Source organism: Calidris pugnax, unplaced genomic scaffold, assembly GCF_001431845.1.
Source record: "Calidris pugnax isolate Ruff unplaced genomic scaffold, ASM143184v1 scaffold448, whole genome shotgun sequence".
NCBI classification, from domain to species: domain Eukaryota; kingdom Metazoa; phylum Chordata; class Aves; order Charadriiformes; family Scolopacidae; genus Calidris; species Calidris pugnax.
In genome coordinates, this window is record NW_015091198.1 from 50,631 (window position 1) to 78,266 (window position 27,636).

At 36.2% G+C, this 27,636-nt stretch overlaps 1 protein-coding gene across 1 annotated transcript in view; it reads left to right on the forward strand.

The window, feature by feature from the left end:
- Positions 1-593: 593 nt before the first annotated feature.
- NCKAP1 (NCK-associated protein 1) overlaps positions 594-27,636 on the forward strand; it is a 49,533-nt gene continuing 22,490 nt past the window's right edge. The window contains exons 1-19 of the mRNA XM_014959638.1: positions 594-617; positions 1,751-1,861; positions 11,785-11,877; positions 12,073-12,129; positions 13,151-13,293; positions 13,389-13,479; positions 15,780-15,917; positions 16,709-16,757; positions 17,141-17,297; positions 17,902-17,958; positions 18,488-18,584; positions 18,723-18,829; positions 19,952-20,084; positions 21,649-21,730; positions 23,764-23,822; positions 24,545-24,690; positions 25,190-25,322; positions 27,030-27,149; positions 27,413-27,552. Coding sequence (XP_014815124.1) covers positions 11,866-11,877; positions 12,073-12,129; positions 13,151-13,293; positions 13,389-13,479; positions 15,780-15,917; positions 16,709-16,757; positions 17,141-17,297; positions 17,902-17,958; positions 18,488-18,584; positions 18,723-18,829; positions 19,952-20,084; positions 21,649-21,730; positions 23,764-23,822; positions 24,545-24,690; positions 25,190-25,322; positions 27,030-27,149; positions 27,413-27,552 — 1,721 coding nt within the window. The 5' untranslated portion in view covers positions 594-617; positions 1,751-1,861; positions 11,785-11,865. The remainder of the gene's footprint in view (positions 618-1,750; positions 1,862-11,784; positions 11,878-12,072; positions 12,130-13,150; positions 13,294-13,388; positions 13,480-15,779; positions 15,918-16,708; positions 16,758-17,140; positions 17,298-17,901; positions 17,959-18,487; positions 18,585-18,722; positions 18,830-19,951; positions 20,085-21,648; positions 21,731-23,763; positions 23,823-24,544; positions 24,691-25,189; positions 25,323-27,029; positions 27,150-27,412; positions 27,553-27,636) is intronic.

Here is a 27,636-nt window from a genome sequence, read left to right on the forward strand (position 1 = left end):
AATTGATAACGTTGATGTTGCTGAATTTATTTTCCTTATAAATTCCTGTGGGAGCATTATAGATGTGACATTTTAATAAAACTTAATACTTTTTTGGGGAAAATCAGCAAATGTGAGAGTTTTGGTATTAGAGTAGTATGTTAGCATACATCGTGCTGGTCATGTACTGCCGGTAGGAGTTTCAGAAACTTAAAATAATGACTCTTTTGTTTTTTTTCTTGGCTACCGTTTCTTTTTCAGGTATGTAAAACTTCACTGAGTTTCTCTCCTTTTTTCCCCTGTAGTTGCATGTGATATTTGTTAACTCCTCTTTTTCTCCCTACCTGACCTTAGTTTGGAAATACTAGTAGAAGTTACGTATCTCAGCATATAAGCAACACTTTGCACAATAGTAAAATTGGAATAAGTAGATGTAAAGTTGTTTGTGAGTGTTAGAATAATCACCATCCAGTATGCTGCCTATAGTAACAGATGATCATAATGTTCTCATGGTTGTAGGTAATAGTGTATTAGTTCACTTAAATGTAACGTATTTTAGAATTTAAGAGTAATTTGTTTATATGTAATTTTTCTCTCTTTTTATTACACTGCTTCCCCAGCAAGGACAAGTTTGGAAGGTTTGCAAAGCTTTTCACCTTCCCTTTGCCCGCTTGCCCGCTTTCAGAATCGGTCTCATACTCCATGACTTCTGTCTCTACAGTCCACAACTCAGTCATAGAAATTAATGTGGAAAAGTTTTTTTAAATGAGCTGTCATTTGAGTTCACTATGTTGCGTAGAAACGCCTAGCATGTAATTGAGTTTTGCATGAGACACGAGGCTCCTTTGCAAATCCCTATGAGGACTATAAAGCTAAATGAATATTTTGAGAGAAAATACGGTTTGAGCACAAATTTTGTCATGTAAGTAACGCTGCTTTTTAGTATGTTTCTCCAAACTAAATGGTATAGCATGGCTTGCTAGTCAGAGTAGTTGAGAAGTAGTAGTGTGTCTGACAGCATGCACTGTAGCTGGCAAAAGTAGGTGCTTTGTCCACAGAAGCTGTTCTGGTATGTCTACCTAAGTCATTTAAGAGACCTAACTCTCAGTTGCGACTTCTGTTGAAAGCAAAATTTAATGACATTTCTTGATTTGCTGCTTTTAAAGCACAGCCTATGCTACTGTAGGAGTAAAGAAAATGAGAAAACTTGAGTTCTTAATCTAAGGAAATAGAAAACTTCAGGCAAGTACTGGTGGTTTCATTGTAGAACGGAAAATTGTCTTGCACTTAACAATTTAAAGAAAAATGAAATGCAGATTGGTGGTGGGGCTTTTAGTTTGGTTTCACGAAGGATAGTTTAATCATTTAACGTGCCCAGCACTGTCCTCCACAGAAGACGATTGAATTTTCTAACAGTTTATTAACTCCAGATGCATACAACACTACCTCAAACCAGGAATAGCATTAAAAGGAAACCTTTTTTTTTTCTCCTCCTTTTAGGATTGAGTTTTTTCCCTCACTGCTGTTCTGCACTAACTGCTTTGATATTTCCATGCATCTTTTTCAGTAGAAGAGCATCTCTGTACTGTTTCCCATTGCATATTTCAGCTGTGACAGTCCCTGCACTTTGCCTTTCATTTTATCACCTGCTCACTAAAAATAAACAAACAAAAAAAGAATCTTTCTAGTTTGTCTTCAGATTTGCAACTATCACTTAGCTTTAGATGGATGATTGTAGTTTTATTTCATTTTTTATTGTATTTTTTTATAGGCATGCGGTGACCCCAAAGCCAAACCATCCTATCTTATTGACAAAAACCTGGAATCTGCTGTCAAATTCATAGTCAGGAAGTTTCCAGCAGTAGAAACACGCAACAACAATGTAAGTAACCAAATGTCTATATAAGTATTTTTCTCAATAACTTTCAGCACTTACTGCTCAAATCTGTGAGGTTTTATGTGTTCTTATAAAGCATCTTATGGTGACAGTTGCAGCTGGAATATGGTTGTTGATTCAAATATCTGACATGATACTTTAGTAAGAGCTACCTCCAAAGAGAGAATATTATTCTTTAATTCTGTTTGGTTTTGTTAGGGTAGGACACTTGCTGGTTTTCTTTTTGCCTACGGTCTTCTCTTCCATTACAAAGAATTGCAAATGGGAAATTATCCTTGAAAAAAATCATGCCTGATAGGAGAAATTCTTGGTGACCAGACTGATTGCAGAAGATGGAAGTTGCATAACTTGATTTGTGATGAGACTTGAACAGCAGATCAGTAAAACCCACCTGGCTGCAAAGTGGGAAAATGTGTTGGTACTTTACAGGGGTCATACCTTACAGGTGTGTTGCTTATGTAATCAGTCTCTGTGGGCTTAAAGAAAGCTTTAGTATGTAAGGAGAAGCCTTGTGAAGTACATAAATAGAGAAATATAGCTGATTCCTCTTCAGATGTAGTGAATTCAATTGCAGAGGAAATTTTTTTTCACCTTTCTCAGTGATCCAGTACTGCTGAAATTGACTTGGTAGTCTTTTAGAGATAATTAAGATTATTAGATTTACAGGTAGGTATTTTGGCAGGTGGTGTACACTTGTTTCTCTCTCAATTTGAAAGTCAAGGGAAAGATTTTTCTTTTACCTGCTTATATTTCTTTCCAAAGGTGGAAAGTGGAGGTAGGTGTTGGGTTTGCATGTTCCCTGCATGTGACTACTTGCATGTGTGCTTGAGAGGTTTAGGCTTGCTTTAAGCATTCAGGTTTCTGCAGAATGGTTGCAGTAATAGCAGTGGGAATAATTAGTTTCTTTTATAGTGCCTTCTAGGTTTTCTGTGTAATGCCTCTAATTATACCAAAAAGATGGAAAACCTTTCCTTTATGGAGCCAACAGTTTCAGTAATAATGTGCTTATTCACTTTAAAACTTGCAGATGTTTTATATTGCTTAATATTGCTCTTCTTTGTGTTGAATTTTGTAGTGTTAGATATGGAAAATTCTTTATCAAATCTATGTAAAAAAAGTAAACCCTTTAAACCTTTGGTAAATGCTTCTGTATTCTCAAAACTTCAGTGGCAGATCTACTATTAAAAGTAAAAGATTACTTACGTAGAATTTGTTTAATGCAGTTGCTTTTATGCTCTGTATGTATTCCCGTTGTTGACTGTGAATTTGGAGCTTAACTAATGACAGATATCTAAGTATTTGATACTGTGAAGTTTATGAAAAGAGATCAAAGCGAAATTGATATATTTTGACAATCCCAGTTTCTAAAATAGGACACACTCATAATATTTTGTCACTGTCTTGTGTTTATTCACCATGAGGCAGCCAGGCCTGTGTTTATTAAGCACAGTTATTAAAAGCATACCCTCCTTATGTATGAGCACAGTTTAAGGTAGGGGTTTTCAGGTCTAGCAATATACAGGTAGTTTGCTTGGCTTAGTTATTTACAGATTTTTTTCTTGGATATCCCAAAAGAAACCCTTACCCAAACAGATGCCTACTGAGACAAAAGCCATGTCATGTGCAGAGAAAATTCTAGTTTGATGCAAGATAGATATTTTTTTTTTTTTTTTTATAATTCTTATCTGCTCCTGGTCAGGAAGATGTTCCCCTCCTTGCTTCTCCTTTGCCTCCTTCCTTATATTGTCCATCAGCCAGCTCACCATGTATTGGGAGGGTGTACTGGTGAGTCCCTTCAGTGGGGAAGTGAGTGATCAGAGATTTAAAAGGGCAAGAAGCTTATTGGAACGAGGATGTATCAATTAATGAAATGTTATGGAGGATTATCACAGAGGAGATAGTTGAGAAAGCATAATCTGTGCTTCCTCCTTGCAGTGGAGATTCCAGGACAGCCTTTCAGGGAGGCTCTTTTGATGTTGTATGTTCAACTGCAGCGGTTGCCATAGCTTAGCATTGTGCATCTGTACAGCTAGTAATACCTAGTGACATGGCAGTAGCTGATGATGCTAAACGAGGCTGCATTCAGTGAAAGAAGCACTGCTTTTTGGATTTTTTTGACCTATTCTTTTAGCTGCTAGATTTTCTCAGGTGTCATCATTCAGAAGGTTTTGTGTTTCAGAGGTAAACAACACGTTTTATTGAAGAGTATGAGCAGTCTCTGCTGTAATCAGATGGGTGCCTGATCTTGAAAAGCCTGTATTTTTAATCTTTTGAAACAAGTGATTCTGTTATGTTTGCTATTGATACCTTTTACATGGTTTTTCCCCCCCCCCAAAAAAAGCTCCTGGTTTTGTTCCTCCTTCAGTCACGCTGATTCAGACTAGAGTGATACCTGGCAATCACTGATTTTTCAATATGGTAGCGAAAGTGAAAGTTTATGAGCAGTTTAAGCAAAAGTGAAGTGCTTGATGAATCTTTGATGACCAGGCTAAAAAATAAATTAGAGTAGTTTGTCTTCCAAAGGATCAATTATAGGTGACTCTGGGCCTCATCAGCTCATAACTCTCTCTCCCATTGTCTGAGGGCACTCCCTCTGACCTCCTGTACTTCCCCTTTCTTCTCCAATTGCCATCATGAGCCATATAACCTTGAAAATGTGCAATTTGAAGACTGAGCTCTTAAATAAACTGTTAATTATGTTGGCCAGCAACGTAGTATTGCTTAAAATTGTATGAAATGCCTGTAATGGAGGGAGTGTACATAAACAAAAAAAATCTGAAGGATTAACACGGTGAGAAGCAAACTTTTTAGAGTCCTATTTGAAAAAGAAAGTATGTTAAAAAAAAAAATAAATCTGTCTTCTGTGTTTAGGAAACCTTAGTATTTATATTTATTTTAAATTGGCTTAAACTTTGCTTTGAAAAAGCCTTCTAAATTGGAGAAGCTTTCCAAAAAGATTTCCAACATTATCGTTCTTCTTAAGACCAGTGGTCTGATTGTGTTAGTATTGACTCAGGGTAATGTGTGTTTTTACTGAATTTCCCAGCTTCCCAAGAAAAGTTCCAAAGTAAGGGATGCAGAAGCAGCCTGATTTTTCTGAGGGATTTTTAAACATCATCCTCTTCGAAAGTGCTCAGGCAGAGTTCTTGCCACAGAGAAATCAAAACAGAATATACGAGCTCCAAAAAAAATGTATTAGGACCTAAAATTTAGTCAGTCAGTGCTAAGATTGTAAAACCAGAACAAAATACTTGATGATGGGGAACTGGAGATGCAGAGAGAAAAGACCATTTTCTGTAGATTGTGGGTGAGGTGTGAAAAATGTGCTGCCTGCCCAGGTAAAGCTTTGTGTCTGTGTGACGGAGCAAGCCTCTGTTCTGCTTTCCCAAACATCACATATGGGAAGCAGTGAGAATGTCTGCTTTCTTTCTGGAACATATGTTTGTCTTTGACTCAAGACTGCTCCTCAGCAATTTCCTTGTAGAAAAACCTCCTGGATTTTAAAACGTCTCCTGGAAAAGTTGAGGATTAGCCATTGTTTAGTGGTTAGCAGACCAGTGAAACGCTACTCAGAAGTTTGTAAACGTATGGTTAGTGGGAGAAATGTCCATTTTTTTCCATGTACTGCTATTCTTAATCTTTTAGTAGCTATCTTCCCAGTATTGTTTATACCAATTCCGCTGTGTTTTGTATTGACTACATACTCAGTTTCTTAGGAGATAGTATTTTGGGGAGTTATTTCCCTGATTTAATTGTAATGATTTTCTACTGTATTATGTCAGCAGGGATTGGAAATAAGATGATACGAGAGTAGAGTACAAGCATTTCCAGCCTGCCTGGTTTAGGATCTATAGCTATGACTTAGTTCACTTTACGTTTTATTTACTTTATGGGTTTGCTGACTTTTTTCTTTTAGGTCCTAGTGTGCATGTTTGGTCTGCTTACTGTGTCTTTCACAGTTTAACTGCCTAGCCAGCTGGTTGCATAGCAAATTAGCTTGATTTAGGAGGGGCGTTGTGGGCACAGCGTGGCTGGACCTCCTTGGCCGAAGCTTATTAGAAGACATTAATGCATGCTTTTATTAATTGATTTCTTCCATAATGAAATTACTGAAATGTGCACTTCATAGCCAGTTGTCATTTTTAATTTGCGATAGGCACTTGCAATAATTAGTCTTTTTCAAAACACTTCACTAAATGCAAATAATTGTTTGCTTTTTGAAGTGCTCCTTTCAGCCCCTGCAAGGGGTACCGTGCCAAAAGGAAAACCTCATTTGTTTGTTTGATTGTTTCTAATGAAGCTTTTGGTATTGTAATTTACACAGTGCTAGTGAAGATAATTTATAAATTCTCTTCTGAGGAAAAATGGGGGTCTCAGTGGTGCTGCCTCATATGTTGGTAATTCTTTTTATCTAAAAAACTTCTGATGAAATGATAAGGTAATTAACACCTATGACAGTGGATTTCTTAAGATTAACTTTAACTTAAATCCACAAGTTTTTAAAATACTTTCCCCCAGCTTTCTGGAGTTCTCATTCTCTTGTCTGGGAGACTTGATTTTTCAGACACCTTATTGCTTAATTAAGCAGTAAAAGCCCAACTTCATATATTTCACCACAAAACTATCTGGGTTCCTGGCCATGAAGACTAAAATCTTTTCCAGGTACGAGGATGCTGTGCTTTCCTTGCACGGCTGCCTGTTCAACTCCACTCACCACTGCCCAAAGAACTTAGAGACTCGTGAGATTGGGTTTTCCAAAACTCACCAGGGCAGTAGTTCCATTTACAGGAGAATCCCTCTCTGTGAGTCAAGCCAGCTGATAACTGATCTCTGTTCAGCTTTGTACAAGCAGTTGAGATTCCTTACGCTTGAGAATTAGCATATACTAAATTTATTTCAGAATATACTGCAAAATACCTGCAACAATTACTTTTTTTTTAATCTATGTTTTTATGAAAAATCATTCAGAATTCAAGGTGCTCTGCTAAAACCCTATCTACTGGTTTAATTTTGTACACAGTACCATATCTGATGTCTTTCAGTTGTTGCCTGTGTAAGACTGACTTCACAGCTTAAAATGACTTATGATATAATATAGTCAGAAAGTAGTATGTAAAATTTTTCAGCCTAACAGTAATTTGGAAGTGAGCATTTTTTTCATAGTGATTCCAAAAGGTAATGTGAAATCTTGAAATCTCTTTAAAATGTTTCACCAAACTGAACTGTCATAATGTAACTTAAATTTTTTTCAAAACTGTAAATGCTGTCAGCAGAGATGTTTATATTCATGGCTTAACCTTTGATTGTGTGTGAGGCTGAGATGGATTAGCATCCAAAAACAATTTAATATTTATCATTATCTGTAATTAATTATTGTAGTACACTGCTGTAAGTAAATCAGTCCATATGAGTCACTTGCAAGGTAAACCAAGCTAGTCATGTTCTTGCTTTTGTTGCTTAATAGCGTATGCAATAACTGCAGAGGAGTGAATGTTTGTCATACTCAACCTGTTTTCTTCATCCATTAAAACTGAAATCCTTTTCTGATTTGATTGACAATTGAAGAGCTTGGCCATTATAAAACAAGCCAAAAAACCTCATTTATATTATTAATATAATAGTATTATATAGAGAACCTCATTATACAGTATTTTAGTTAAACAGTGTTATTGGGATGGCATTCCAAAATTAGTTTTCATGCATTTTAAATTAATAGTTTATTGGTGATTTCATGACATAAATGTAAGTATGCAGGCACCTAAAGATATGTCCACAACATTTTTATCTACAGAATAGCAATAGGCTTATTTTGTAAATCGTTGCCCTGAAGATGTCCAGACCTGTGGCCAAAGCTTGTATGACACAATAGTATGCAATGAGCTTAATGTAGGAGTTAGTGTATGAATTTATATAAAAGAAAGTGAGAGAATGGGGAAACTGTTCCTTATGACTGACAGGTAGATCAGCCATTATTAATAATATGGTCAACTCCGGGGACAGTCACAGTTGTGGAGGGTTACGGGTGGCTATTTCCTTTTCAAAAGAGTTAATTTAGTGCTGGAAACTTGAAAACAAACCAAAAATAGATCTTGCAGTAGAAACATTGGTTAGTAAACACATTAAATGTTCTGTTACATCTTTTTAGATGCAGCATGTCACTGCAGAGGCTGCTTTTATTTGGAAATAACAAAACCAAGGACACATCCATCATTCTAGAGTTAGTTTACAGAATTTAAAATTCATTTTCTTCATTTGATTAGATGCTTCTCTCTCTCCCTTCCATTCTTGTAGACACAGAACTTTGTTTGCATGAGTTGAATTTTTAAAATCTTCATCTAAAGACTCTACAGGTGGCAGGCATAGTTAGTATAATAAATGACAGTAAGAATGCTAACAGTGATTATTTACGCCTCTCCCCAGAATTTTAACAGCCATAATTTCTAATACTGCTTTTGGGGTTTATATTCCAGCTGGTAAGATGAAGTCGATGGTGTTTTCTCTGAGGACATTATAATACCTATAGTGTCAGTTTGTTGAAAACAAATTGAAGTGTTTAATGATCATACTTGCAGGAAAAAAGTCCCATTAATATAAGGAGGAGATAATTCCCCTACTTAGCGTCTATTCATGGATCATGAAGACGTTTATTCACATACTACTGCCAGCAGTCAAATAAATATGATAAAGTAGTTCTAGAAATAAAGTTATCCTCTGTTTTCCATACGTAACTCTCCTAACAACATTTTCTAGTTGTCTCGTGTTTTTTCTGTGCCTTCATATTAGATTTGTGTTTATTCACATTGTTAACATGCCAGCGTCAATTTTTTTTGACCCTGTTATATTATGCTTAAATCTAATTAGCTTGTTCAACAAAAATACTGTAGTCCTTGTTCATGCAATTTCTACTTCACATTCTTTAAGAATAAATAAAACACCTAGATCTAACCAATCAACAAGGCATGGTTAGCTATAATCTTTTGATGCTAGTAATGTTTTAAGAGTTATTTCTTCAGTTACCCTATTTTAAAACAGTTGTTGAATATTGGAAACGGAGATGTTTGCTGATAAATGGAATTGCAAGCTGAGGAAAAAAGCCTCAAACCAAAAGCAGTATAGCACCAGCTATTTCTTAACAGCTGTTAGGAAATTAGTAATGGAAAGTTTTGTTGTAGTGGGTGTGGAAAGAGCTACACCCACATTCCTGAGTGATAAAAATGCAAACAAACATCCAAGACCCTACATGCTGTAAGCTGTACTTCTAAACATCTCTGATCCGGGATGTGCTGCATGAATGTTTGCACCAGAGCAGTGATTACAGTTGATACATTGTTTTACTTTCATACTAATGTTTTAAGTAAAAGTTTGTTTACACTCTCAAGACAGATCACCTGAACTCTGTATGAAAGTTTTAGCATCGTTTAAGTGTAAATATTTCTGGGAATGCAGGTAACTAGTTCACAGTGCACAGCAGTGATTCCTTAGCTCTGGCGTGAGTGTAATATTAATACCTCCCTATATTATTTTATTTAATGTACAGCTTCATAGAATTTCTGAAAAAAAAAGATTATTTATTTTGCAGGCTAAGTTCCCAGCACGGTCTCCCTTTTTTTTTTTTTTTTTTTGCCATATCTCCCCACTTCATGTATTGTGGCCCAAATGTGTAGCGTCCTCCAGAAGTTGCTCTTTGTTACACCAGATGTAGCTGTAGTGTACAACAATCTGTAGATAATCTTGATAGTCTCCCTTAGCATCACACCTCATTTAGTGAGAGCTAGTATTGCAGTAGGAAAAAATTGGTGAAGCATATATGCAATTGTAACAGGAGTTTTGGTTTTGTCGTCTTTCTGCACCGGAATTATTCCTATTTCTGAATGAGAGCGTGTGGTCTGTTCCTGAAAAACCGTGAAGCAGCTCCTCAAATTCATGCAATTCACGCTTGTGTTAGTTTCACAGAAACAAACCCAGTTTCTGCTGGGTGTTTTAAAAACAAACCACTTGCAATAAGTAGTTGAAACGACAGGGTCAAGACGGAGGTTGAAACCAAGCATCTTAGGTGATGAATGTTCATCGTGTGACAACTGTTGACTGACGAAGCAGCCCCAAAAGTACAAAGCTCACTTTCTCCTGGAGAAATCCCAAGGATAGCTGCAAGTTGGCCCGAAGGGTTGCCAGAGCTGTGCAGACCTGCAGGAGCTCCTGACTCTGCATATCATGATGCTGGATGCTTCCTTAAGGCGGTTAAACTTCAAGGTGTGCACTGGGAAAGGGAGTAGCAAAATCATACCGAGGATCAAAACACATTTCGTAGGACCTACATTTGAAAACGGATTTTGTGCAGCAGCAGTTTAAATGGAAATAACCCATTTCCTAGCATGTGAGATTATCAGGAGATGTTACACACACGAAGAAGGATAAACACATGTACTTGCACCCATTTTTTTCATTTAAATCTGACCTGATGACTATGTGAAAGAAACTTAAATATTATATAGGGCAAGCATTCAAAGTCAACCTTCAAAGTTAAATCCTTTGCCCTGGTTTAAGAGTGGACAGCAATATTTTATAATATAGCTGTTCCAGTTTGCTCATAATTCTGTATATGTCTGTCTTTCTGGGCTATAATGGAAATCTTATGGCTCAAGGCTTCTAAAAGATCATAACCACCTCTCAACATTGAGAGGAAAGAAGCAAAAATTATCTTACATATGATATAGTGGTCCAGTTAGGGGTCCATGCAGTCTGTTTTTTGAGTTTAGAGGAATTTTAGTGCCTTCCATAGAACACAGAGCACAGCTTTATAAAGGGAGGGAGATGAGGAAGCATGTTCAGTTCTAACCTATTATATGCAAATAAGCTAACCAATTTGAAACAATTTATTAATTCATTGTTATTGATTGCTTTTGCAGAGAAGAAAATTCTATTTAATTTAATCAGTCTTTAATTTAAAATCTTGCAGCTTTTTGGAGGGCAATTTTTTATATTATTAGGACTGCTTTGACTCATTTCAATTCATACATTACGAGTGAGACTTAATTATTAGATGGATATTGCAAGTTAAGTAATTGAATTCTTGCGGTGCTGTGGGACTGTAATACATAGATAAACAGAATGGCTGTTCCCTAAAAGACATGGGGGGTTTTTTTGTGATCTTAATTGTAATTGTTTAAGTGATCTGTCTGGTTCCTCTAGAAAAGTTTGAAAAGCATGGAAATTAAATGATATCTCATTGTCTGTTTAAAAAAAAAGTAAAACCAAACGTGAACTGTTATATGCCTTTGTATTCACATTTGCCTCTTCCATTTTATCCACCAGTGTCTAATGCTAGTGTTTTGCTTCTTTTTTGTTTCTTTATTTTGTTGCTTTTGTTTGAATGTATTATTGTGTTTATATGGAACTGGTCAAAGAACCGTTACTGTATTTTATGTTTGTATCTACATTTTATTTTGCATGCTTAACGTGGCTTTGCCTGGATATTCTTTTTGGTAAGTTCAGAATTTAAAAGCATACTGTTTTTCCGTAGTAAAGTTTGTAACCTGCCACCTTCTTTTCTCCCACCTCAAGTAACGTCATTGTTTTTTTGTCATACTGATTTGTGCTCCCGTACTGTTCTGCTTTTGCTAATTATACATATGATAACACTGTTTTCTTAACTACCCATTTTCATCTCTAGCTGAGCTAAACAATATGACTTCGGTACTAATGTGTACTAATTTGACTTTTATCTTCGAAGTAGAGTTGGCAGCTGTTAAAATGATCTGTTCTGAGAACTGTGTGTATTTGAGACACACAGAACCTCAGTCTTAGAAAACCATGTTAAGGCTTCTTTGCGTGGCCTGGTGGTTGCTCTGCGCTTCACAGGTGTTTTGGATCTTCTAAGAACAGTGTGCATTTTTATGTTTCTCTTTTAGCAACAGCTTGCTCAGCTCCAGAAAGAAAAATCGGAGATTCTGAAGAACCTGGCATTATACTACTTCACTTTTGTTGATGTTATGGAATTTAAGGTAAGGTATTGCAAATATGCTGTGACACCTGGTTTCTGTCTTTCTATTTATGAAATAGCACTATATAATGAAATAGATGAGCTGGTAGCTCTGTTTTTAAAAAAAAAAAAAAAAAAAATTAGTCTCCATCACTAAGCATAGTGAAGTAATTTACTTATTTTTTTTAAAACTAAACTCTTCTTTTTTTCCCCCAAGGACCATGTTTGTGAGCTGCTGAACACTATTGATGTTTGCCAAGTCTTCTTTGATATTGTAAGTTTCTGGGATTAAACTTTCAAATACTACTTTAAAATGTTTTTAATTGGAGTCCTATGTAGGCAATTAGAAGGACATGTTGATGTTAGCTCAAGAAATGTGACGTCTCTAGTTATAAATGCAAGAGAAAAACACTGTAATCTTCAGATCTCTCACTTTTAAATAACCTGAAATAAGAAGGTAGACAATTTTAAACAGGCTACTTGTCGACAACGGTAACAGCTTTGTCTGTTACCAGACATATACATCTTTCTGTGTTTCTTGCTTTATTGTATCTGCAAGTTTATTCTTAGAGGTTTACTGTCACCTACATACTTAAGTCATGTAGACTTAGAAAACAGGAATATTACTGCTGTCCACATAAGAGAGATGTGAGGAGGTAAATTCTGGTGTTGGCTGAAGCAAGTACAAAAGCAGCTAAAAGGGTTCTGTTTAAAACCAAAACCAAACAAGCACAAAAAAAAAACCCACAACAAAAACACCAAACACCTAAAAACCCCAACCCAAAACCTCAACCACCTCTTCTTTTTTGTTTCAGCTTTCTTTTCTAATGTTCATGATGTCACCTTGCTAGATTAAGTCATTATTCTAAGTTTTGGCTGACTTAGTTTCATACTAAGAGGAGCAGGTCTGTACCCTATGGAATGATCTTACTAGGTCAGTGGGATATGGGAGAGTTCTGGACATTACAGAGTCTTATTAAATAAAAGTACAATTCACAGGCCAAAGCACTTGCTGGCTGCTTAGTAACATCCAAGGGAAGTTTTCCTGTCTGTCAGCTAACCTGTGACACTTGAGCCTGGAAGGATTTATTTGCATGCTTGCTTTAATGAATACACAGTTCTGGGGGTTTGAGTGAATCAATTAAGATGATATGAAGTCTGTATGCGGCCAGAACAAAAACTTGGATCAAGACAGTTCATTTTATCTTAAAAATGCTGAAAATTGAAAAAAAAAAAAAGTTTTGTACTTGTTTCTGAAAGTTTTAGAATGTTAATTTACTGGTTTTTATCTCTAGACTGTAAACTTCGATTTAACAAAGAACTACCTGGATTTGATTATAACCTACACAACTCTGATGATATTGCTGTCTCGAATTGAAGAAAGGAAGGCTATCATTGGATTGTATAACTATGCCCATGAAATGACACATGGAGCAAGGTAAAAAATCTGTTATGTAGGAAGGGTGTTTAATAATAATAATAGTGATAATAATAACAATTGCACCTGACTGTATTGTTTGTTGTTGCTTTTAGTGACAGAGAATATCCACGCCTTGGCCAGATGATCGTGGATTATGAAAACCCTTTAAAGAAAATGATGGAGGAGTTTGTACCTCACAGTAAAGTATGTAACTACTTTTCACAGGAACATAGTAGCCTTCCTTGACAGGCTGCCCAGGGAGGTTGTGGAGTCCCCTTCCTTGGAGATTTTCAAAACCCGCCTGGATGCAGTCCTGAGTAACATGCTCTAGCTCTGGGCAATCCTGCTTCAGCAGGGGAGTTGGACTAGATGATCTCTATGGTCCCTTCCAACTCTAGAAATTCAGTGAAATTCAGTGAAATTCCTTGAGAGAAGCAGAGATAAAGTAAATATGCAAGAGTTTGTTTTGTCAAAAACGGCTAGGTATAATTTTTACAGATTTTACTTAAAATGGATAGCAGAACCTATAGAAATACAGGAATGCGAAGAGCCCTTGGTAAGGTTCCATTTTGTTCACTAAGGATTAGAAATTGATTAAAAATCAGTTGTGGGTCATCTGAGAATAGCTACATCTGTGTTTTATTTTGTGGTTTGAAAATAAGGAGATTCCTGATGTTTCTATGAAACCAATTTTTTGCTGGTTTACCATCCTAGATGAATGTGGGTTTTTCTACTTGTAACCTAAGGGGTTTTGCTTTGGGTTATCCTTAAACTGGGGGCACTGGAGACCACTGCCTCTTTAATTATATCTCCTATACTCAAAAGCTGATATTGTGTACCCTGCTCGATTGACTTTGCGATGTTAAATTCACCCAATTCCTTTAGCCTGTTCTGTAGAAGTGTTTTTAAGCTTTTATTCTTACCCAGCTGGTTGTGCTGCAGTTCTGTGCTGATTTACCTAGACTGTATTTTTGTATGTAAATACCTTGGAAGCGACAGAATCCTCACCAAAGTCAATATATATCCTGTTTATCAATTCCAGTTTGCCCACTAGGCTTGCTCCCCTGTCAAAGGAAACTATATTTGATTGCTACTGACTGTTCTTTATAAAGGTGTTAGTTTCTACGTGCTTGCCAATTGATTGCTTAACAACTTATTTTGGAATCTTTGGCAGGAGTTTAAGTTAAATATTAAGATATTGCCTGATGTTTTTAGGTTTTGTATTTAGTTTTCATCCCCCATTTTGAATTCTAGGTACTAGGTGTGTTTTCCTTCTCTAATTCCCTTGAGATTTTTCTTAATTTCTGTAAACTTTTGAACATAGTCAGTAGAAGTTCAGAGACTTTCAGATACTTCTCAAAATGATCTGAAGTTAAATACTTTTGAATACTTCTCATTTGTCTAAATAATCTGTAATCTTATTTTTGTTATGCTTTGTTCCTCACAATTCCTATCTTGTTAAGACTTAATTAGCAAGGTTCTTATTCCCAATTAATCTTTTCTTGTACACATTTTAGCCAAGATGCTTCACTTTTCAGTATTATTTTTGCTTATGGCTTCATACTTAATAGCGGACCAGTCCTTTTCCTCGAAATGTTTTGTAAAGCCATTTTTCAGTCTGATTTTGGTCTTTAGCTTGTTCTGTGGTAGAGGCATAAATTGGGGTCAGGGATCCCTTCAGGCACCATCCTATAGAAACAGATACTTAGGTTACACTCTCATGGAACTGCACACTCTTTCCGTCATCTCACTGCTTTGCAGTAAACCTGACAGTTGTTTAGTCCTTTAAATTAGTTTCAGTAGATGACTCCCCAGCCCCTTCCTCCCCCCCCCAGCCAAGTGACCCTCTTTGCTGGCATAATGCTTAGACCTGGCTCCCTGAGGACTCATACAAACACCAGTATTGATGCAAAAGGCAGGGAGAAGGTGTGGAACAGCACTTAGATAAGCTTAATCTGCTGTGAAGATGCTCCTGAAGACAGTATCTGTTCAAAATAATTGTAATTTGCTAGTGAAGAGAAAAGGACACACTAAATGAAGTGGCAGAGAAGGGAATAACACAGTAATTGGGGTGCTTGAATAAATAAGGAACAACTTTCAATTGTACATGACAGATTTGTTGTCCCTTATTGTGTTTTTTTTTTCATGTCCTCTAATTCTGGACTCAGTTTTAGAACTCTTAATTAAAAAATAATTAAAAATACTAGAACCGCCTGCTTCTCTTCATCCTTCTTTTAGTCTGGAATAGTCTTTTATGAAATAAACTAGATGCACTGGATTTTAACCTCAAGTTTAATTTCAGAACTAGGTCAGTAAAATGTTTTGGTTATTGTTAGTAAGAATGTGGAAGAAACAGCACTACTGACAAAATAGTACTTAGTGTCTCGTGCTTGGAGTATGGCAGTGTCAATACACAGTTCACAACATGAAGTAAAGAACTTGGATATGTATTCAAGACTGAGCCTTGAGGACATCTTCAAACTAATCATTGGTCTCCTTTTTAGTCCCTTTCAGATGCTCTGATTTCACTCCAGATGGTCTATCCTCGAAGAAACCTCTCAGCTGACCAGTGGAGAAACGCACAACTACTGAGCCTCATCAGTGCCCCCAGTACCATGCTGAATCCTGCACAGTCTGACACAGTATGGCCTTTTAATTTGCATTATATGACAAAGTTAGGCAAGGTTTTATCTAAAATAATGCAGGAATGTTTTGGATTCTATTTTATTACATTTATGTGGCTTTTAATCAAAGTAAATAGGTTAGTTAGGAGAGCTGAATACTTCAGTGCATGGGAAAAGTTGTCTCATGCTAATTAAAACTTCTGTTAGTTAGCTCAGGCCTTTGTTTTCAGTATTTGCTAATCAAGAGATGAAGACAAGCAATGTTGACTTCTGCAGTGTGGAAAGAGGGAATCCTGTGTCCTGTCTTAGATGTTTGTGGGCCAACAGACCGGAAATCAGAACTGATATTTCCTTTAAAATGTTTACTATTTGGATATTGATAGTTGGACTAGATGATCTTAAAGGTTCCTTCCAACCTAGACAATTCTACAATTTGCTCCCTTCATTGTACTATGAGTGGTCATTTTTCTGGAAAAAAAAAAAGGCGTTAACAGCTGTCAGGTTGTGATGAGTATACATCAAAAGCCTTTAGTTCTTCAGTATTCTTAAATGCAATGTTTGAAGCTAAACACTTGTTAAAATTTGTTCACTGTTTTGTTCAAGGTATTGGGAGCGTGTGGAAGCTCATTTAATGTTCAGAGCCTCAGTTTCTAGAGGGATGAAACATTAGTTATCAGAAGCAGTCTTCCATGATTTGTCAGCATTTAAGGCTTTCTTTGTCCCTTTTTCTAAAAAGTACTTATGAAATACGTTGTCTTTTACATAATTGGCTGGCTACAAATTACTGTGTGGTTTTTTTTTTTCAACAGATGCCGTGTGAATACCTCTCTCTGGATGCAATGGAAAAATGGATCATTTGTGAGTAAAAGATTCTGAAACAGCTCGTGGTGATATAACTGGATTAATCTTGCTTGTACATATCGTACTACTACATGCAGCAAAGTTAATTCAGCATATGATGGAATGTATTTTGTCATTCCAGGCTTTGACTAAAAGTGAAGGTTTTAGTAATTCTGATGAAAACAGCTGAGTAGTATCGGCATGAAGTAATTTAATGTTACAAAAATATTACAAAAATATCTCTACTAGAATGGTGCGGGCTGTTTTTTTTGTATATTAAACTGTATTATCCACTAAAAAGTGTATCAATGAAATATTTGAACTGTGCATAATAATCTTACTGTTCTCCTACTGTCTCTGTGCATCTGGTTTGTGACATACATCAATGTGAACTCTTGAAGTTGGATTTATTTTGTGCCATGGAATCCTAAACAGTGATGCTACAGCTTTGAACCTTTGGAAACTTGCACTTCAAAGCAGCTCTTGCTTGGCTCTGTTTCGAGATGAAGTATTCCATATTCACAAAGCTGCAGAGGACTTGTTTGTAAACATACGAGGGTAAGTTTTTGTACTCTTTTTTTCTCCTTTCAGAACCTCTGTTAAAAATGTATCATTTCTTGAAGAAGTGTTTTGAAAATGCCACTTCTACTTGATAGAAGTTCTGCTTGAGGATAGTCAGTACGCAGACATTTTTGCCTGGTATCTTTTCTGTTTCTTTAAAGCATAACTTCCAGGAGCCTGATTTCATAACTGCCGTGCCTTTTTTTAATCTTGGTTCTGAAAAACTCCGGTGAATCAGTCTCAAAATGGCAAAAGCTAAAATTAATGATCTCGCCCACAAATCTTAATCTAGGGAAGAGAAATGATGTCGTGAATGCAGAGTTTGCTTGAAAAGTTGCAAGTGTCTGCCGTTGTTTCTGCAATATATCATATGAAACCCCCTGCAGTGACAAAGCTGAGGTCTCTCCCAGCTAATACCAGCACCATTTCAGTGGAGAGTATTTTCTGTTTGGATATCCAGTTTTAGCATTTAGCTGGAAATAAGTCTTGTGTGTGCTTTTTGCTGTATCCTACTTGGCGTTGCAGCTCCTCACAAGTTGCAGCGCTTTCTAAATCGTGCTACTGGTACTTATTAACTTAGTACATTGCTTTTTACTTGCAGCTACAACAAGCGTATTAATGACATCAGAGAGTGCAAAGAAGCTGCTGTTTCACATGCGTAAGTGTCTTACCAAGTTTTCCTGGCAGATTTTAGTGTTGTTTTTCTTAGTGAAGTTGCAAAGAACGTATAAATGGGATTTTTTTGAATGCTGCCTGAATTGTGCGTTTTCAAATGAGATCATGTACTGATTGTTCCTTTAGATCTGGATTTGCTTAATGGTGTATGCCATTATCGATTTAACTTCCCCAGTTCTAGGTTATTTTTCAAATTTTGAGGACAGAAGCCTTTAGTTTATATATTCTCCAGTTTTTGTCTAATTGCTTAATATGAATGCAAACTAAATAGAAATGTTTTAGTGGAATCAAATGCAAATCACAGACCAGGGGCTGAGAACTTGGTTTTTAAATTTAATCATACTTCAGGAATATACAGCGTTGGTGATGGGGATGCCAATTTAATTGAACCACATCCTTTGAAACTCTGAACTTTCAAAGTTGGTATGATACGAGCTGCCTGTGCTTGGGCTTAAATTTTTGGAAAAATCAGGTGTTTTGTGGTGATGTTTCGGTTTATTCTTTTGATGCAGTGGCTCAATGCATAGAGAGAGACGCAAGTTTTTACGTTCTGCACTGAAAGAACTGGCTACTGTCCTGTCTGATCAGCCAGGCCTGCTGGGTCCCAAGGTAATTATGATTCTTTTGTTTTGCATTTCTGCAGTCTTACTTTTCGTTTGTCAGTGACAACACAACATTTAGTTTGTTTGGGGGGGGGGGAACACTTCAGTCTGCGAGAAAACCTACTTAACAACTTGTCTTTTTCAGGCACTTTTTGTATTTATGGCACTATCATTTGCTCGTGATGAAATAATTTGGCTGCTTCGTCATGCAGATAATATGCCAAAGAAGAGCGCAGATGATTTCATAGATAAGTATGTTAACAATTTCTAGTGTAATACCTTAAATATTCATGAGAATTTTGCAGATGAAATGCATTTGAAGGCAAGGGAATCTTGGGAAAGGATGGATAAATGGAAGAGTGGAGATTGTTCAGAAAATCTTTACCTGGGTATCCCAGAATATGAAGCACATCAGTGAAACACATCTGTGTTCTCTAGAAATAAAATTAAAACTAGTTCATTAAAGTTTTATACTTTTTCCTTTTGAGGAAGCAAAACAAAAAAAGAAAAGCTTTATCATGTGTCTTCAGTGTTACTGATTTGCATTGAACAAATCAGTGGTGGGAGGAAGGAAACTGTCAAAAAACTTGATTTGTTGATTTGTAGAATGTCTCTTGTATTGTAGCAACACCGTCTTCTAAATCAGATGAGATTTATTGATATAATACAGCATTAGTGTAATCATAAACAGAAGGTAATATGGAGAAATGGTTTTAAGAGGCTTATGAATTGGCAGAAATGCACTAGTTTTCTTTAAGCTGTTCTCAAGATTGTACACAAGATGGAACTGAAAATCTGTGGATTGACTGCAGGAGTTTAAACAAGTGACAATCACAGGGCTGTATCTACAGCTGGAGCAGAAAAACATTGGATTTTCTTCACTGGACTAGGTACTAGGGATGGAGGTCCTACAGCCTCTCTGAAACAACCTGTGCAAGTATTGAACATCCTCATGGTTTTAAAAACCAAACAAACAAGCTAAAACCAACCCGACAGAAAAGCAGTTATTACAATTGTATTTTTCAGATCTAACCACTTCTTCAGATTTAATTTTTTTTTTCATATAGAGCAATATAGAAGGGCTTCTTCAAAAAAATAAGTGGATAGTTATACAAACCTTTGAGGATTACCATGAGGGCATCCTGCTAATTAATCTTCTGATGAGTGGATATTACTTTGCAGAGAAAATTACTTATGTAGACTCATTTTACAGCATGAACAAACATTTTCCTGCAGAAATTGCCGATGAATAATAGTTTTAAAGGCAAGGTATTAGAAGGAAATCCCCTCGAGAAGCTTTCCGCTGGTAGAAACTGTCTTTAATATTTTTGGATGTTTTCTTATTTGTAAGCTTTTCCTTGTCTTCTTGCCCAGACACATAGCCGAGCTGATATTCTACATGGAGGAGCTCAGAGCACACGTGCGAAAATACGGTCCCGTGATGCAGAGGTACTACGTACAGTATCTCTCTGGCTTTGATGCAGTGGTCTTAAATGAGCTTGTTCAGGTAAGTCAAGGCTGTGGGTTTGGGTTCTCAAATGCAAACTTCTTTTAAAAGGGCTTTTTTTCCAAAATGTCTTTACGAAACATATTACGAAAAATAGTTTGAACATTATGGAATAAGGCAGATTAACTCAACTTGCTGTTTAATTCTGGGGTGTAGAGTTGTACTTCTGGTTGTTATATGAATACTTAAATGTTATTAAGCAGTGTTTTGTTTAGAGACAATAAAACGTGTACTGCCACTGAAGGAGCGCTGTAGAAACATTTTCTCGCTTAAGCTGACAAAGAAGTGATAGACTTTCTGAACTTTTTTGGTTTTATTTCCTAATGACCACTAGATGGAGCGCAAATTGTGTGACTAGGTCAGCTGCTCAAACTTGACAAGTTTGTACTCTAAGCTTTTTTGTTCCAAAATTAATTTCACACTTCAAGTGTTACACTGATTACCAGAAGGTGGAACTTGCATACTCTACTGTTTACTTAATTAAACAAACTATTTAAACAGTTTAAATATCAGTTGGTATCACTGTTTAAATTATTAAATGTAACTGAATCCTTGGGTTTATTTCAATACCAAAATAACTGTATTTGGGCCTTTTTTGCTCATAACTCTACTTACATGTTAACAGATTATTTTTTTATAGTAACAGAATGAAATATTTTTGGCATTTGTCATTGATTCCTGGGAAATTATTTCCTTGATTTAGTGAACACCTAAACGCTGTACAATTGGCACAAGAGTTCTGTGTTTAGATAGGATAATCCTTAGCAGCAAACTGAAATGAGGGGAAAAAAAGTTGTCTTGAATTCTAGTTGTAATTAATTCACAGCAGGTACCAAGCATGAGACTTAGATAAATGATTAAGTGATAATTTGCATTTTTTCAGCCTTTAGGTTAAAATGTCAGTCGCTTGCATTTTTTTCAGCCTTTAGGTTAAAATGTCAGTCATACCTAGAATTATGAGAAACTTCTCTGTTGTATTATTTAATGGAAATATGATCTTATCAATTGCTGAAACTGCCTTTTCATGAACTGCTGAATTTTTTAAAATTTAAAAACTTGGTAGCCCAGCTTTCAGGTGGTATCAATCACTGAGGGCAATGTTAGTAAAAACCTGTTGAGAGGGGGTTTCGTGGCAAGCAAAGTGATGCTGGTGTGGGCTCTGTTACATCCTGCCACGGCCAATTTTTCTTTGCAGACAGATCAGGTGCCTCTAGAGTTCAGAAGAATGTTTGGTTTCTGATATATAACAGGAAATTGTTTGGTGTCCATTTTGTAAATGACTACAGCCTGACAATGTGTGGGCACGTATCTACTGACAGATTTTTTTCATTTAAAGGAGATGTTGGTTTGGAAGTAAGCTTTTCTGGGTGTCTGTCATCAACTAATGAATTAAAAAGTCAAAGCTCTTAAACAGCACTATTGGAAATACTCCATCAATTAAGTTACCTTGTGTAAATTTTTGTATATTTCAGAGTATAACTGATAAATTGGTCATGAGCAAGTTTGAAATAATAATATTCAAGTTTCAAGTTTGAAATAATAATAGCAACAATATTTATTTTAGAATCTTTCAGTGTGCCCAGAGGATGAATCAATCATCATGTCCTCTTTTGTAAACACAATGACTTCACTAAGCGTGAAACAAGGTAAGTTTAAGTGAACTTGGGAAAATGGTATCAGAGTGGTGGATTCCTCGGGAAAGCTTCATCACCTTTTGTTTCGTGCAATCAGTGGGAGCAGATAACTTGCATAAACTGAATTTGTTCCCTTGGTTTTGTTTATTTATGGTATGTGTTGCTTGTTGTATGTCCCTTTTCCAGGGGAGCTTTTTACAGATAGAACTTTTGAACAATGCTATTGGGAAGTAATCCTACCTTTTAATTTAGAAAGCATATTACACATATTTTCATTCCTGTTAGTTTTGCTGTGCTGCATTGAAATTCTTAGGTAAAAGCATGAGGTTCAGTACCCAAGTAATTGTTGAGCACTTTGGGGGTTTTCTTTGAAAGTCTGATACAGTATATCTGAATTTGTAGTTGTTTTTCTAAAGGGTTTATGTTCTGTATTTTTCCCTGATGCAGTTGAAGATGGAGAGGTGTTTGACTTCAGAGGAATGAGATTAGATTGGTTTAGATTGCAGGTAAGAATTTGTAAAGACGCATGACACTTCACTGACTTAAAACCAAAATGTTTAATAAAATTGCTGCTTTTCTAGATTACTCTCACACTGTAAGTGGATGACAGGCTATCAAAGGATGACCTACAGTCTTAAATTAAATCAAATACTGAAGCAGATAATTTGCTACATTTTGATGTAACTCTGCATTGCGCACTTTTTTGCAAATCATTCTTTGGGGCGTTTATAGCAGTTTGGAAATAGAACATGTCGAGGATGAGCAGTTTGGCAGCTGTGTGCTGTGTGGAGTGGGATTCAGCCTGCCCAGCCAAGGGAAAGTAGAGACTGTTCAGTGGGAAAATAACCTTCAGTGAGATCCCTTCTGCACGTCACAGTAACAGTGTCTCCAATTGACTTAATAGAGTCATACCTAGAATTATGAGAAACTTCTCTGTTGTATTATTTAATGGAAATATGATCTTATCAATTGCTGAAACTGCCTTTTCATGAACTGCTGAATTTTTTAAAATTTAAAAACTTGGTAGCCCAGCTTTCAGGTGGTATCAATCACTGAGGGCAATGTTAGTAAAAACCTGTTGAGAGGGGGTTTCGTGGCAAGCAAAGTGATGCTGGTGTGGGCTCTGTTACATCCTGCCACGGCCAATTTTTCTTTGCAGACAGATCAGGTGCCTCTAGAGTTCAGAAGAATGTTTGGTTTCTGATATATAACAGGAAATTGTTTGGTGTCCATTTTGTAAATGACTACAGCCTGACAATGTGTGGGCACGTATCTACTGACAGATTTTTTTCATTTAAAGGAGATGTTGGTTTGGAAGTAAGCTTTTCTGGGTGTCTGTCATCAACTAATGAATTAAAAAGTCAAAGCTCTTAAACAGCACTATTGGAAATACTCCATCAATTAAGTTACCTTGTGTAAATTTTTGTATATTTCAGAGTATAACTGATAAATTGGTCATGAGCAAGTTTGAAATAATAATATTCAAGTTTCAAGTTTGAAATAATAATAGCAACAATATTTATTTTAGAATCTTTCAGTGTGCCCAGAGGATGAATCAATCATCATGTCCTCTTTTGTAAACACAATGACTTCACTAAGCGTGAAACAAGGTAAGTTTAAGTGAACTTGGGAAAATGGTATCAGAGTGGTGGATTCCTCGGGAAAGCTTCATCACCTTTTGTTTCGTGCAATCAGTGGGAGCAGATAACTTGCATAAACTGAATTTGTTCCCTTGGTTTTGTTTATTTATGGTATGTGTTGCTTGTTGTATGTCCCTTTTCCAGGGGAGCTTTTTACAGATAGAACTTTTGAACAATGCTATTGGGAAGTAATCCTACCTTTTAATTTAGAAAGCATATTACACATATTTTCATTCCTGTTAGTTTTGCTGTGCTGCATTGAAATTCTTAGGTAAAAGCATGAGGTTCAGTACCCAAGTAATTGTTGAGCACTTTGGGGGTTTTCTTTGAAAGTCTGATACAGTATATCTGAATTTGTAGTTGTTTTTCTAAAGGGTTTATGTTCTGTATTTTTCCCTGATGCAGTTGAAGATGGAGAGGTGTTTGACTTCAGAGGAATGAGATTAGATTGGTTTAGATTGCAGGTAAGAATTTGTAAAGACGCATGACACTTCACTGACTTAAAACCAAAATGTTTAATAAAATTGCTGCTTTTCTAGATTACTCTCACACTGTAAGTGGATGACAGGCTATCAAAGGATGACCTACAGTCTTAAATTAAATCAAATACTGAAGCAGATAATTTGCTACATTTTGATGTAACTCTGCATTGCGCACTTTTTTGCAAATCATTCTTTGGGGCGTTTATAGCAGTTTGGAAATAGAACATGTCGAGGATGAGCAGTTTGGCAGCTGTGTGCTGTGTGGAGTGGGATTCAGCCTGCCCAGCCAAGGGAAAGTAGAGACTGTTCAGTGGGAAAATAACCTTCAGTGAGATCCCTTCTGCACGTCACAGTAACAGTGTCTCCAATTGACTTAATAGAGGGGGGGGGATTATATTTTCAAAATATGCACTTTTTCTTGCTTTCCAAAACCTGATTGTTAAAGGGGAGCTCACAAGTGCGTGTTTGTGTTTTGTCAATACCTTTATTCTAAGTTTGTGTGGATTTGTGTCATATTCAAATGACATTTGGAGACTTTGTTGAAAGGCAGTTTGATTTTCTTTAACTGTACTGGAAAGATAAAATAGTCTAGCCATGATCTTTAAGTACGGAGGTGTCCTACACATAGCCTAATCATAGCAATGGAATTTGCAAAAAAAAAACAGCTGTAGAAATTACAGAAAATTTTTCTTGTGTCTTTCCAGGCCTACACCAGTGTTTCTAAAGCTTCGCTTGGTCTTGCAGACCATAGAGAACTAGGAAAAATGATGAACACAATCATTTTCCACACAAAAATGGTAGATTCTTTGGTGGAGATGTTGGTTGAAACCTCAGATCTTTCTATATTTTGGTATGTTACTAACTTGGCTGTAGAACGTTTCTATTATTTGTTGTTTAGTTTTTCTTGCAAGTGTAATTTTTAAATGGGAAACTTCGTTGGAAGATAGGCCAGTGGAAGAATCAATTAGAATTTCTCGTTTCTATCTGAATTAGTTTGATAAAGGTATTTCTGAAGATACATCATAGAGGTTCTTCGAGCAGTCGCATAATTGATGTGAGGTCATTCACAGATTCTTCCTTAACAAATTTTTGCAAAAGTTGAAAGTTTTTGCAGTGCCTATGTGGCAAACATCAGAATAAAAATATGGTGGTAATAATAATAGGGAGGTGCAAATAAAATGCATAGTAAGTGAATGCAGAAAATTAAGTTATTTGAAAGCATGATGCAATTTTTGGTGTAAGTTATAATTACAATTCTGACACTAATAGCATATTTGACTTGTGTGAAGTAAACTTTATTTGCAGCAAAATTATGTATGTATTCCATTTAAATGTCTGTTTCTGATCAGTTTTTATAGTCGTGCTTTTGAGAAGATGTTTCAGCAGTGTTTGGAGCTTCCCTCTCAGTCAAGATACTCGATTGCATTCCCACTGCTTTGTACTCATTTTATGAGCTGCACCCATGAACTATGCCCAGAAGAGGTAATTTTAAAATATGTTGTCGTAGTTATTTTCATCTTCCATTTAAAGTAGAGGGGAGTTGAGCTGAACACTGCAAGCAGGTGTTTGTTATGGCAATAAAATTGGAGGGAGGAGGGGAGTAGAAAGGGAAGTAAAACAAGTACATAGCTTCTTATGTTATTCTTCACCCATAGATCTCAAAATCCTTTTCCAAAATGAGTAAGTGTTATTTGTGCTTTAGAGAGATTAAACTGAGGTACAAAGGTGAGATGACTTTCTTCTGGGATCATTCACGCTTAGATGCTGATAAATCCTGTGTGCCTATTAAAATATACAAGCAACAGTTTTTCTTTCAAATGATTTATGAACTTGCTTGTTAGAAGAAGGAAATACAAAGTTGTGAGTTCTGTAAGGCTTGTTATAAATAGGGTTTCTTTAGTAAGATTAAAAAAATCCGAAGGGGTATACAGTAAAATGCAAGCATTCATTTTGGTCAGAACTGGGTAATGGAAGCCCTCTTTGGTTAGTATCAGAAGTGAGAAAATGCAGAGTGTTGCTTAAAGAAGTGGGCCCATTCTTAAAGGAAGTGGTTTGATTCTGAGGAAATTCTTTCTATTTTTGTTGTAATGAAATAGATCCTTTAGTACTTTTCCTGTGTGTCCATTGAGTTTGGAATTACTCCGGGGCTTAACTTGGCCAAATTTCTGTAGTGCTCATGAAAGTGTGTTCTTATTCCTAACAGTGCTCATCTGAAACAATTATATGAATAAGATCTATTGAAATATGTATGATGTGGGTTTTTCTTTTTTAAGCCTTGAATCGTCTTCTACTAAACCTCATCTCAATATATGTCCATATTATTTTCCTTGTATATTTTGCTTTAAACGGCTGCAAACTGGACAACCCCTAAAAAGTTTTTAGGAAAGCTTCACTTCAGGACAAAAGATTTCTTTCAGAACAATTATATTAGCAGTAGGAATCGATAGCCAAAGTCCATTGTACACTAGTTACTGTGAATTCAGCTGCAGCCAGCACATCTTGCCACAGCCAGCAGAACTCTGAATTCAATATCCAGATTGTATGACTGGGTAACTATTATCATTTTGGAAAAATAATCTTCGTGTACTGTGTACAATGTGTGGTAGTGTGGCTGTTAGAAAGTGAACATTAGTGGTGAAAGAAGGATTTCATTGAGGCAGAAGGCTGTTTTTGTGCAGATCCAGTGACAAAAGAACTGAATCCAGAAATTAATGCCATAAAGCTTCACTATTGACTTTTTCAGTGGTGTGAATGGCACTGTGCTTTCTCTATGGCTTGAGTTGCATGCTTTTTTTTTCCTCATAGAGTTAGTACTGATACAAATTAATGAGAAGGAGATTCACAGAACATGACACTTTAGGGTAGATTAATTCCAAAATTAAACAGAAGAACCTACTTCTTAAAACTCATTTTACCTCCTTTTACAGAAAATTATATGCAAGATATAGTAAGCAAAATATTTTTAATGGTAATGTGCTATTTTGACTTTGACTTTTCATGGTTCAAGTTGCTTCAAAAATTATTATAATAACTTATAGTAATGGAACTATTAAGGATTAATGAATTTATTATGGATTAATGAAATCAGTTCTGTGATTTAGTGAACTGCAGTAGAGGGTGTGTGTTGTCTAAATGCTGTAGGACTAAGAGGAAACTGAAATAAGACTTCCATTCTTTCTTCTTTAACAGCGACATCATATTGGAGATCGTAGTCTTTCCTTGTGTAACATGTTCTTGGATGAAATGGCAAAGCAAGCTCGAAATCTTATCACAGACATCTGCACGGAACAATGTACACTGAGTGATCAGGTGAGTGTAGTTGTGACAGTTTTAATTCTCCTCTCAGATTGTCTAGGTGGTTCAACTTCCTGAATTCTTCACCTTTTCTTCCCTGATTTTCTGTTTATAAAATGGAAGATGGTTTGAGGAAAACTTTTTGTATTAGTAGTCAAAGAAAGAATGTGTTACTTCCTTGATGAAGTCTCCACCTGGACCATAAGCTTATTTTTTTATCTCATGGCTGCTGAGAAGTTGGATTTTAATTTTGGGGGGCTCTCTTTTTCCTCTGCTAGTTGCTGCCAAAGCATTGTGCCAAAACCATCAGCCAAGCAGTGAACAAGAAGTCAAAAAAACAGACTGGAAAGAAAGGAGAACCTGAAAGGGAGAAACCAGGAGTAGAAAGCATGAGGAAAAACAGATTGGTTGTGACAAAGTAAGCCTCTTCTATTCCTTTCACCTTGAATCCCAAGTCAAAACATGTGTTTTACATATTGAATGCTTCTTGCTTAATCTATCT